At 38.7% G+C, this 12,608-nt stretch overlaps 1 protein-coding gene across 2 annotated transcripts in view; it reads right to left on the bottom strand.

Moving 5' to 3' along the window:
- The window catches only part of LOC107681180 (LMBR1 domain-containing protein 2-B), an 18,720-nt gene continuing 6,112 nt past the window's right edge, over positions 1 to 12,608 (bottom strand). The window contains exons 5-18 of one of the 2 annotated variants that reach the window (XM_016477386.1): positions 10,847 to 11,014; positions 9,407 to 9,617; positions 9,210 to 9,284; positions 8,993 to 9,103; positions 8,739 to 8,922; positions 8,468 to 8,649; positions 3,274 to 3,407; positions 3,052 to 3,157; positions 2,818 to 2,915; positions 2,617 to 2,720; positions 1,899 to 1,945; positions 1,697 to 1,811; positions 1,457 to 1,583; positions 1 to 602 (exon numbers count right to left, since the gene is read on the bottom strand). In XM_016477386.1, the coding sequence (XP_016332872.1) occupies positions 539 to 602; positions 1,457 to 1,583; positions 1,697 to 1,811; positions 1,899 to 1,945; positions 2,617 to 2,720; positions 2,818 to 2,915; positions 3,052 to 3,157; positions 3,274 to 3,407; positions 8,468 to 8,649; positions 8,739 to 8,922; positions 8,993 to 9,103; positions 9,210 to 9,284; positions 9,407 to 9,617; positions 10,847 to 11,014 (1,726 nt within the window). In that variant the 3' untranslated portion in view covers positions 1 to 538. Of the gene's footprint in view, positions 603 to 1,456; positions 1,584 to 1,696; positions 1,812 to 1,898; positions 1,946 to 2,616; positions 2,721 to 2,817; positions 2,916 to 3,051; positions 3,158 to 3,273; positions 3,408 to 8,467; positions 8,650 to 8,738; positions 8,923 to 8,992; positions 9,104 to 9,209; positions 9,285 to 9,406; positions 9,618 to 9,695; positions 9,877 to 10,846; positions 11,015 to 12,608 lie in introns of those variants that run through there. The other variant, XM_016477385.1, reaches the window with a different exon arrangement.

Below are 12,608 nucleotides of genomic sequence, written 5' to 3'. Positions count from 1 at the left end.
CATGTTAAAAAAAAAAAAAAAAAAAACCTGCACAGTATTCTGTAAGACAACCTATATCTAGACCCATAAAATCTCTATTCACAATAACAACTAACACAAATTGGCCACATTGACGTCAGTTCATATTTACTTGACTGATGTAAACACTCAGGTACATTACCTGATACCTATCAGTAGTAAATGATGAGAAACAGTGTGTTGATCTAAATCTTCCCCATCTGTAGTACTTTTATGACTCAGTGCTTGACTGTTCAGCATTAACTTTGACTTATTTCTAGAAGGAACTGTGAGCTAAAGAGACATTTCCCATTTGTCTCAAGTAGCAGTCTGAATGCCTGGCACTTCAAAACAAGTCCATTTTTCTATGTGTCTGTGTGTTTATCAGGACGCATGCAGATGAATACACTGCATTACAGGATACAGGAAGTCGAAGATGTTTAAAATGATAGGGACAGACCAAACCTGTAGAGATTAGTGTTTTAGAGGTAAAATTCAGCTTATTTTCTCATGACAGTGTTTCTGATCAAAGTGAGAAACATCAAACATCATCAAAGATTCGGCTTCGAGAAGAAGACATTGAGAGGTACCTTCCACCGGCATGTCTGTGGGGGAAGGAAACAAAAGAGTGAGTGCATGCAGTGCAGGAAAAAAAAAAAACTCATGACAATAGAGTGATGCGGGGAAGATGATTTTTGAAACGAGTTAGCAATTTAGCACTTCTGGTTTCATCATCCTGAAGCACTGGGTTTTTTGTTAAATGTCTGTAATAATTCTGTGGTTAACACAAGTTCAAGAAATTTTAAAATTGTATTATATGTGACACTGGACCACAAAACCAGTCATAATGGTCAATTTTTTGAAATTGAGATTTATACATCATCTGAAATTATTTATTACAGCTGAATAAATAAGCTTTCCATTGATGTATGGTTCGTTAGGATAGGACAATATTTGGCCGAGATGCAACTATTTGAAAATCTGGAATCTGAGGATGCAAAAAATCGAAATATTGAGAAAAGCGTCTTTTAAAGTTGTCCAAATGAAGTTCTTAGCAATGCATATTACTAATCAAAAAGTTAAGTTTTGATATATTTACGGTAGGAAATTTGCAAAATATCTTCACGGAACATGATCTTTACTTAATATCCTAATGATTTTTGGCATAAAAGAAAAATCGATAATTTTGACCCATACAATGTATTGTTGGCTATTGCTACAAATATACCTGTGCTACTTATGACTGGTTTTGTGGTCATGGGTCACATATGACATAAAATCAATAATACATAATTATATTATCATAATGAACAAAACGTGTAAGCTTTTGATGGTCACAGAACTTATTTTCTGCAATAATCCAAAAGCCAATTTGTCCAGGGAACCAGGGTGATGCTAACATTCCTGATGGCCTACAAAAATATTTAATTGCTGCAGCACTCCAAAAACTCAAACTAACCTGCCAGGTTCAGATTGCAAAGGGTCATCATTGAGTGTTGCAGCATTAAAGTCCAACGGCTCCGCGTCCTGCAACAACTCAATGCTATCCCGTCCTGTCTGGCTGCTGCTATGGGTGTACTTGGCCTCTGTGTATAAAAATGAAGGGATAAATATGACTGCTTCTTTGCAAAATTCACTTAATAACAAATACTCTATAGGAAAACTACAGGACACATGTCTTATTGGGCATTAAACATACGCCGGTTTGTGTTTGAATTTAGGGTTTCGCCATAGTTGGTTTCCTTCATCTCAGACATGGACATCTGGTTTCTGGCAGCAATCTCATCTCTTTGTGCATAACGCTCTCTCCATTCCTGTCATATACGTATAATCATATAACTGTAATATGTATCATTAGAGTAATTATATGTATATATTACTCTGTACTATTTATAACTCACTCGTCGTCTGTTCTCCCCATCTTCTATTCTTTGGCATTTTCTTCTTTCTATGCAAAAAACAACAACAAAATAAGTCAGATACACGTCCTCGTTTAATACCGGATGGGACCGTGTTAAATGTTAATGTCAGTGTCAGCGGTAACTACCCCACTTATTGACGTATTGAGGTTTTCACCACTGCAGAAAGTAGAGCTGTAGCAATGAGCAAAAGTGATTTCTGTCTGAATCAATATTTATTTCTGCAACACATCTAACCATAGCAACCACAGGAGACAGCTTCACCTTATTTTTGTACTACCGGTCAAACAGATAAGCTTGGCGTGAATTTTTTTCATGGTCTTACAATAGTTTTTGAAATGAGTCCTTTAGATAAGTATAAATTGGGCCTGTGATTAAATTTCTTTACAAAACATAAAGAATAACATTTAGTTATATGATACTCTTATATTCTAGTTAATGTATTTAATGTAATAGTATATATATATATTTAGTGCTGTCAAACGGTTAATCGCATTCAAAATAAGTTTTTGTATACATAATGTGTGTATACGGTGTATATTAATGATGTATATATATATATAAATACTAATGCATGCATGTATATATTTAAGAAAATATGTTTATATATTAAATATACTTATATATAATATAAGATGTAAGAATATAAACATATACATTTATATTTTCAATTGTAAATCTACAAATATAAACAAGTCACCTCTGCGCAGGAGTTCTCTGCCTTCATCTATGAGGTCAGAGGTCAGTTCATTGTCTCCCATGAACTGCTGGAAACCCAGGAGGTTCAGGCAACGTGTGCCAAGACTGCACAGAAATCAGTCAGAAACTACATGACATTTGACACATAATATCCATCATGAGACTCTTCTATCTGATGATTTATAGAAAATATTAGACAAACCTGAAGTATGTAGCAATGCAGAGAATGACGATCAGCATGGGGTAATAGATGTAGAAGCCGTTGGCAATGAAGGACAGGACGCGCATAGAACCCATGATCTACAACATAACGTTAATGTTTATTAATAATTAGAATAGATTTCAAAATAATGCTCTAAACATTTGATAAGCTGTACTATTAGAGTCTCACATATTAAAATAATTCTGTACATTTCAGATAATGCTAAAAACTCACAGAGGTGTATGCCGTCTGCTCCTTTGCTTGGTGGGATATGGCAGAATCCATATGAATAAGTCCCAGGAAGTTTAGACAAAGCGGGGGTGTCAAGCGGCAAAAAAGCCTATTAAACAACACATAGGCTTTTTTGGTTTATCAGAGAAAAAAAAACTAAGGGTAGAGTTCACTAACAATACAGTTCAGTTTAATTCACTGAATGCTGCTATCTGTGAAACATACATGCCGCTGAACTGCAGGCTGTAAGCGTCGGTTTGGTGATGTGAGGCCAGGTAGTAGTAGTTGAAGACTCGGATGCGAAACACAGTGGAGTAGACGCAGGTGCAGAGGAAAAAGATGGTAATGAAGCACGCCATCTACAGGACAAAATTACAATGTTAGGTTGTTTCAGATAATGCCACAGGCAAACCTAGATCATACTGTGTCAGTAAGCTCTTAGATTTGGTGTATTGCAGGAGTCGGTAACCTTTTTGACACAAAGTGAATAAAATAAATGAATTAATCAGAATCAGAATGAGCCTTATTGCCAAGTATGCTTACACATACAAGGAGTCTGTCTTGCTGACAAGCATACTCTATCACAGATGAAGTGAATAACATGCAATATTTGTCAAATACACAGACGTTTCAGAAACGTTTTCATAAGCAACAGAAACACTTTTTATATACTGCTTGATACAGCGCCATCTGTTCAAGAATAAAGTTCAACATAAACATATACAATTTAAATAATAAAGTGGGGGTATATATGCTTTTATCAGTGTTTTTTTTGATAAACGTGACTCAACATAACATTGTGACTACAGTAAAAAAGATTTTACTGTTCTAAAAACACAGATTTGTGAGAAGTATTGGAATTGAAGATGTCAGAAACACACATCATTGTTGTCATGTGGTGAATTTGGCCAAAAGTGAAACAGCTGTGTCGTCATTAGCGCTCCTGCAGTCGCTCTGAAAAAGCTGTGCCAGCTGAGTCAGCCGGCTGCTCTCGAAACGTTAGAGTGGTACTTTGATGCCACACGTGACAGTGACGTGGCGTTGGCGCCGGTTCAAGTCGGACAACATTTCGTTAGATAGCAGATGTCGACCTCCACATCTAAGTATTTTAAGGGGATTTCGACGAGTCGCATGGCAACGAGACAGACTTCGCCGCCACACGAGTCGCCGTCACCCCTGCTGAAAGATCAAGATTCAAAGATGGAAAACTTATTTTTCGAAATAAGTAAGATGAACTCTACCTTACAAGGGGTGGCGACAGATGTGTCATCAATCAAAGAGGTTGTTACCGATCTCAAAAATTCGGTGAATGCAATCCAAGAAAGGCTGGATGAAGCGGGAGGGCCGCATCTCCAACATGGAAGACGTCACCTCAAAGCTTGTCGATGACGGCGAACGGCACGATAAACGCCTGGAAGTTATGTGGAATCGATTTGAGGATTTAGAAAACAGGAGCTGCTGCAACAACGTGAGGATGATCGGTCTGAAAGAGGGGCTGGATGCAGGTGGAATGATCAAGTGTGTGTATAAAAGAGTGTGTATAAAATCCTATCGAAGGGACTGGGAATTGATCCAGATGGAGAGTTTGAGATTGAGAGGGCGCATTGCGCTCTCACTCCTAGGCCCGATGCTGATTGACCACCTAGAATAGTTTTGATTAGGTTTCTGCGTTCACCAGCCAGGGAGAAAGTACTACAAGTGGCCAGAGAAAAAGGAATGATCGAATGGGAGGGATGTAGGATTTCCTTCTTCCCCGACATGTCAAGAGAGTTGGCCAGAAGATGGAGGGAATTCACAGCGCTACGGAGGATGCTGAGAAGTGTCAATGTCAAATATACACTGGCATACCCAGCCTCACTCCGCTTCACATGGCAAGGGAAGAATAGGGTGTTTACATCAAGTACGGATGCAGAGCAGTTCATTAAGGAACATTGAGGGGCACCAGAAAAACGGGACCAAATGTTTTTTTGCAAGATTGCCAGAGGGGAGGTAATGGGACAGGTGCAGTGGGTGGGAGGAGCCGAATACCTGTGCTGTCTCAGAACAGTTTTTACAGCCAAAGACAGGACTGGATAGCTGATTCGGCACTCCACAGACCATAATCTCGGGGTGTTTGAGCGAAGACGGTCCATATTGTTTGGTATGACCGTTGATTTTCTGTTGTTTCTTGTTTTTAATTTTTTTGTTGTTAAGTTTGGGTAGGGGTTAGTTACTTTTTGTTAAGCAATAGGATGTTACAGAAGGTAGTTTTTGTGTTTGAAATGTTCAACTGCTGTTTGTTCAACTAATCTGTCATTCCCCAGTAGGGGGCAGTCACCTAACGCATTTGATTTCACGCACGATTATGTGCAATTCATTTGTTTTATAAATGGGTAGTCACATCAGGTTTATAACATGGAATATTAATGGATGTGGAAGCCCAATTAAAAGAAAAAAGGTCCTGTCATATCACAAACATAAACAAGTAGATGTTGCTTTTGTGCAAGCAAGCCATGTAACAGATAACGAAGCACTAAAATTCAGACGAGATTGGGTGGGACATGTATTTTATTCATCATTTACGAGCAAAACAACAAACAAAATGGAGTAATGATCCTAATAAATAAGAGGCTTAATGGCATTTTTTAATGTTAACAGAAGCTAAAGACAATGCTGGAAGGATTATATGTATAGAAACTCATTAATGGAGTTAAAGTGATATTATGTAATGTATATGCCCCCAATAAGGCAGATTTTATTAATTTAATAAAATTAATATTTTATTAATTGTTCACTGACGAGCTGCGCTAAACCACGTTCATATTCGCGCGATTTTTTGCGCAGCTCATCAGTGAACAATGGCTCTGTGTAGTTAATGCTGCTCAATGTGAAAGCACGCAGGTGATGGAGATTTACCGCTGATTACAGAACCGGCTTTCTGGCAAGATGCGCGTTAAATATCGCATGCGATTAATCGTGCAGCCCTATTAATAAGACAAGATTCTTGGGGACAAAGAGGGGCAAATAATTTTGGCAGGAGACTTTAATTAGGTAATGGATGGAGTTCTGGATAAGAGCAAATATCAAGAACCTTCTATACCAAGGGATAGGGCTGCCCTTCATATGCTAACAGAGGATTGACTGATATATGGCGCTTGGTCAATCCAACAGAAGGAGAGTATACTTTTTTTTCTCATTGCTATAAATCTCACTCTAGGATAGATTTTTTCTTAGTTTCAAATTCTACTATTGATCAAGTTGTAGATTGTAAAATTGGAGCAATATTGTTATCATGCAACGGTGGAATTGGATATAGCTCTAAACACAAAAGCTAAAAGAAAGGGAAGGTGGCGTTTAAATACTGCGTTTTTACAAGATGAATGTTTTGGCACATTGTTGGCTGATGATCTGACCTCTTTTTTTAAATTGAATATTGTAAGCACTGTTAAGTTGGCATCTGTATGGGAGGCCTCAAAGGCATATATTAGAGGGAAATTTATTTAGGATATTTGTAAATACAGATTTCAATTACATGATAGATACAATAAAAAAGCCGAATATGCATTATTTAGACTAGGTTTTACGAAGGAGGTGAAAAAGCGGGCAAGCTCCTTTCCAGACAATTAAAGCAACAAAACGCTGCTAGCATTATTCCGGCCATTAAGAAAGGGAATACTATGGTATCACTGACAAAGGAAATAAATTAGTTTTGTCAGAAGTTCTATAAACAATTATATACATCTTCAGGTAGCTCAGATGAAGGAAAACTGAAACAATTTTTTTCTAATATTAAGTTACCTAAATTAGATGTCTTGCAAGTTGCAATCAGTCTATAGACGTTCCCATTACACAAGAAGAGGTCAAAGCTGCAATAATCTCTATGAAGTCTGGCAAATCTCCGGGGGCAGATGGGCTTCCATCAGAATACTACAAAAAGAATGTTGACATATTGGCTCCAATTTTAACACAAGATTATTCAGAGGCGTTTGAAGCTGAAGTGTTACCTAGTACTTTCATGGAAGCACTGATAACACTGATACCTAAAAAGGATAGGGATTTAACTGATCCTGCCATATTTTGTCCTTATTAATGTGGACTGTAAGGTGTTGGCAAAAATTCTGGCTTCACGGTTGGAGAAGGTTCTACCAGGAATAATTCACAAGGACCAAGTGGGCTTCATCAAGGGAAGATCATCAGCCGATAATGTGAGAAGGCTAATTCATTTGATGTGGCTAAACGCTTCAGAGAACACCCCGATTGCAGCTATATCCTTAGATGCCGAAAAGGCTTTCGACAGGGTGGAGTGGGGCTTTTTGACCACAGTCCTGTCAAATTTTGGGTTTGGTCATATTTTTAGGACATGGGTTAGTTTAATATATAAAAATCCTAGAGCGGCAGTGATGACAAATGACATGACTTCCCTGTTTTTTTTCACCGGTAATGATGGTCACTGCTGAGGGAATGTTGTCCGTTTTTTTTTTTCAAAACACCGAATGCAGTAAATACAAACCTGACCAGCCAAGCATATGCGATCATGTGAACTTGAAGACACTTGTACAAATGCGGATAGGTGACATGAATGGAAATTATTCCAGATTGTTGATGTAGTATTTGGTTTCTGTATTCTGTACTGTATTTTCCTACACTCAAACCTGCCAATCTAAAGGATCAAACGCTGTGTATGGCGTTTGAGGTAATTTGTGAATTAGAATAGACTTGCAGTCTAAATAAAACTATTTGCAACTGTTACTATTATTACACTTGTATACAAAACTTTGTATTATGCTTGTTATAGAGTGTGACGTCACGTGCACTACCGCCAGTGGCAATAGACGATTGACGCGGTTGTCACGGCGACCGTCACAGCCCTACTGTGCAACAATGTAGTTTCCTGACATTCAGACTGAACAGCGTTTTCTCGACATGTTTCCGTGTTGTTGCTCAGCAATGGTATGGACGCGATGTTGTCTGGGAATTTGGCAAAAGGAGAGTGGGACTGTGGGCAGTGCTCGGGGTGCTGACTGAAGGCGGTGACTGTGTAGTTCTGACGTCACCTTTTTACGGAAGTCACAACGGTTCGTGAAAAATCACAGCTACTTTATGCAGGCTGTGTGCATTTGACTGTGGATTGACTGTTTTGAAACTTATATGGTAGTTACATAGCACCTAGACCTCAGTTATCATGAAAAAAGTTTTGACAATATGAGACCTTTAAATGAAAAAAATGCACAATACACAGCTTTTGAATTCATTATTTAATTTTGTGCGTAATGCGATTAAAAGTTTTAATCATTGCCAAGCACTAATATATATATATATATATATACAGTAATTGAGGATCTTATTTGATTCGATAAAGACCTGGAACCAAAAAGAACATACATGTATATTTTAATCAGAGATTTTCCTAGATTAGAACCCTAAGCTCAGGCAGACTCACCTCAATGTACAGGTAGTTGTAATCCCTCTCAGCAAGCTGGATAAACACAGCAAAGAGTGACAGAACGGGACGAGTGCTGAAGAAAGTGCACTCGGACCAAACCACAGCCACCGAAAAGAGTGACAGAACCACAGACAGTATACGGTAAAACCACTGCTTCAGCAAACACTCCCAGTACCACTCTGATGAAGAAAACAAAAGAAATAAAGGCAGGGTCAACACTGACATTTGTTTCAAATACATCATATCCACATCTATTAAGAGCACCTACCTACTGAGGGAGTATAAATGTAGCGTCTGAACCAGCCTACAGGTTCTGGAGGGGCAAAGCTGTGAACGAACTGCCGAGAGGTGCTGGTTTCGTTATTAGCAACGTCCTCAAGATGGAAAGCCTGTTCCAGCAATATCTGCCACTGAACGCGGGTGCGATTGTGTCGCTGCACGGCATAAATCACCTGAGAAACTTGCTGTTAGTATTATTTCAGAGCAAAATTCTGAAAACACAGAGAAACACTTGAGCATTACCTGCTTGTGTAGTTTGGAAAGGCTTCTTTCAGTAGGATATGTTTGTTTATCATCAAAATCCTCAAAGTCATCCATGTTCCTGCCCATTTTCTCCTGATATTCAACTGGACACTAAAAACAATTAGCAGATTTTTATTAAAAAGAGTGGCATGATTACTTCAAATCACATAAATACATAAAAATTAACCTGAAGCTTGCTATCATGTTGTCGTCTCACCTTTCGAAGAATGGTGTCCACGTTCTTCCTCAATGGATGATTATATTTGATCGATTCATTGATTTTTCTCACTTCCTATAATAAAAATACAAACATCTAAGACACAACGTTGGCTGAACGGACTCAGATCTGACATTACCTTATATATAGCGTGAACAGATGTTTGTTTACAGTATATAAACACACATGGCTTTCACCTCCATGACATCTTCTAGGTTCTCCTCTGAATCTGCCTTCTCCGTCATGAGCTTGGCTGCTTTGAAGTAAGTCTTGATGAGGAGGTGTCCCTGGCGGGAGGCCTCCCAGTACGATCGAGGAATCTCGACCAGGCCGTAGCCCAACAGCAACACTAGAAGAAACAGACCCCAAGTGTTGGCCGCAGTGATGCCGATGGTTTGCAGCTCATACCTGATACAGAAAAGAAGAGTCAGTATGAACAGAATTTTGTGACAACAATGGAAAAATATTCTGGATTGGTTTACAGACCAGGAGAGGTGCCACTGAGGATGCACAGCCACGTAAATGAGAAGAGAGCCGAAGATGAAAAGGTATGTGCCATAATAGATTGCATTCTCAATGAGGGCCGTCTTGATCTTTCCAGTAATGGAGAATCCTCCAGAACGAGCATACGACTGCATGAATGGCAGAAGGAGCCTTGAAAGATAAACACTGTTTTTAACCACTATTCTTACTGCATTGTTATTTATGCATTATTTAAACCAATGGTCCACAGTAAATTTGTGAGCGATACTGTGAAAAGTGCTATTCGAATAAATTTGAAATAAACTGAACATGTTTTTCCTTAGGTTTACATATCTAAAATTACAAATAATATTTTGACAATATTTCAATGATTTAATTTGGCTTTAACACAATATAAATGCATTTTTCTTCTTCTTCTTCCATTTCTTCTTCCGCTCGAGTCTATGGCAGCCCATAGAACCACTTGTGGGAAAGTTGTGAAATTTGGCACACTGATAGAAGACAGTCCCAACATTAACCATAGCAAGTTTGGAGTCTATCTCAAACTCTCTAGCGCCACCACTTGTTCAAACTTTCACTCATTTATGCTAATAACTTTTGAACCATAAGGCACAGAAGGAAAATTTTTTTTCCTCTGATTCCTTGGCTCATGCCGAGTCGAATGGACACCAACAATGGAAAATTCAAAAATCGTAAGGATTAGTTTTTTCGCTATATTTAATAATTCGAAAAACATACTTTTTTGGACTCGTCCTATGCGGTTTGTCTGATTTTCACCAAAATTGGCTCAGATCATCTTCGGACCATGCTGGCAAAAAGTTATGGAATTCAAGTTGATTCGTCCAAACGTTCTCGAATAACACATAAATGTATTCTATGAAAAGCATGCAAAAATGGATGTGAGGCCAGTGTTTCCCCTAGGTTTACCGCTTTGGGGGGGGTGGGGTTCTGTTCCCTGGCGGGAGGCCTCCCAGTACGATCGAGGAATCTCGACCAGGCCGTAGCCCAACAGCAACACTAGAAGAAACAGACCCCAAGTGTTGGCCGCAGTGATGCCGATGGTTTGCAGCTCATACCTGATACAGAAAAGAAGAGTCAGTATGAACAGAATTTTGTGACAACAATGGAAAAATATTCTGGATTGGTTTACAGACCAGGAGAGGTGCCACTGAGGATGCACAGCCACGTAAATGAGAAGAGAGCCGAAGATGAAAAGGTATGTGCCATAATAGATGGCATTCTCAATGAGAGCCGTCTTGATCTTTCCAGTAATGGAGAATCCTCCAGAACGAGCATACGACTGCATGAATGGCAGAAGGAGCCTTGAAAGATAAACACTGTTTTTAACCACTATTCTTACTGCATTGTTATTTATGCATTATTTAAACCAATGGTCCACAGTAAATTTGTGAGCGATACTGTGAAAAGTGCTATTCGAATAAATTTGAAATAAACTGAACATGTTTTTCCTTAGGTTTACATATCTAAAATTACAAATAATATTTTGACAATATTTCAATGATTTAATTTGGCTTTAACACAATATAAATGCATTTTTCTTCTTCTTCTTCCATTTCTTCTTCCGCTCGAGTCTATGGCAGCCCATAGAACCACTTGTGGGAAAGTTGTGAAATTTGGCACACTGATAGAAGACAGTCCCAACATTAACCATAGCAAGTTTGGAGTCTATCTCAAACTCTCTAGCGCCACCACTTGTTCAAACTTTCACTCATTTATGCTAATAACTTTTGAACCATAAGGCACAGAAGGAAAATTTTTTTTCCTCTGATTCCTTGGCTCATGCCGAGTCGAATGGACACCAACAATGGAAAATTCAAAAATCGTAAGGATTAGTTTTTTCGCTATATTTAATAATTCGAAAAACATACTTTTTTGGACTCGTCCTATGCGGTTTGTCTGATTTTCACCAAAATTGGCTCAGATCATCTTCGGACCATGCTGGCAAAAAGTTATGGAATTCAAGTTGATTCGTCCAAACGTTCTCGAATAACACATAAATGTATTCTATGAAAAGCATGCAAAAATGGATGTGAGGCCAGTGTTTCCCCTAGGTTTACCGCTTTGGGGGGGGTGGGGTTCTGTTTTTTTCCATTTTAATTTTTCTGGACTCCTTTTTAATGGTTAAATTTAATTTTATTAATCAAACATGTCTATTAAAGAACAAGGTATAGACCTGTTCTATAGGATAGGTAACTTTAAATGACTTCTGTTGTAATCTGGCGCTATAGAGAAAATTAAAAATATAATGGTGGGGCGGGGGGTGCGCCCTCTTAAAGGGGTCCTATTATGCTCTTTAATGTCTTTATTTTGTTTTGGGGGTGTACTAGAACAGGCTCTCATACTAGGTTGTTCGAAAAACACATTATTTTTCACATATTTTACATTATTACAACACCTCTCTCCCCAGTCTGGCATGAACGGCTCAAATAGTTCCTGTATCAAATGAAGGCCCGCCTTCTGAAATACGAAATGTGTTGTGATTGGTTAGCTGGGCCAGTGTGTGTTGTGATTGGCACCACTCAGCGCCTGGTCGGGAAATGTCACGCCCCTTACCATAGCCGCCTGCGAGCTTCAGTGTAAATATTGCGTCAAAATCAAATCAATTTGAGCGCGGTTTAAAGTGCGTTCAGAGGAGAAGGGACAGAGAGGTGTGGAATAAAGGTAAATTATGTGAAAAATAATGCGTTTTTTAACAAACTAAGCATTAACACATGTTAGACTCCCCCCCATAAACACAATCAAGCCTATAAAAAAAAACAGTCAACCACCCCTTTAAGCATGACATGAGGCTACCAGTAGTGTTTCGGCGCAGTGCCACTTAGTGGTCAGGAGATATGAAAAATGGCTATTTTTGCTTATAACTTCTGAATGGTTTGGCCAAAAATCACAAAACTG

This window comes from Sinocyclocheilus anshuiensis, unplaced genomic scaffold (genome assembly GCF_001515605.1).
Source record: "Sinocyclocheilus anshuiensis isolate Anshui unplaced genomic scaffold, SAMN03320099.WGS_v1.1 scaffold412, whole genome shotgun sequence".
In the NCBI taxonomy this organism is placed as follows: domain Eukaryota; kingdom Metazoa; phylum Chordata; class Actinopteri; order Cypriniformes; family Cyprinidae; genus Sinocyclocheilus; species Sinocyclocheilus anshuiensis.
The sequence above is the reverse complement of the archived record's forward strand: the minus strand, read 5'-3'. Positions and strand labels throughout refer to the sequence as shown.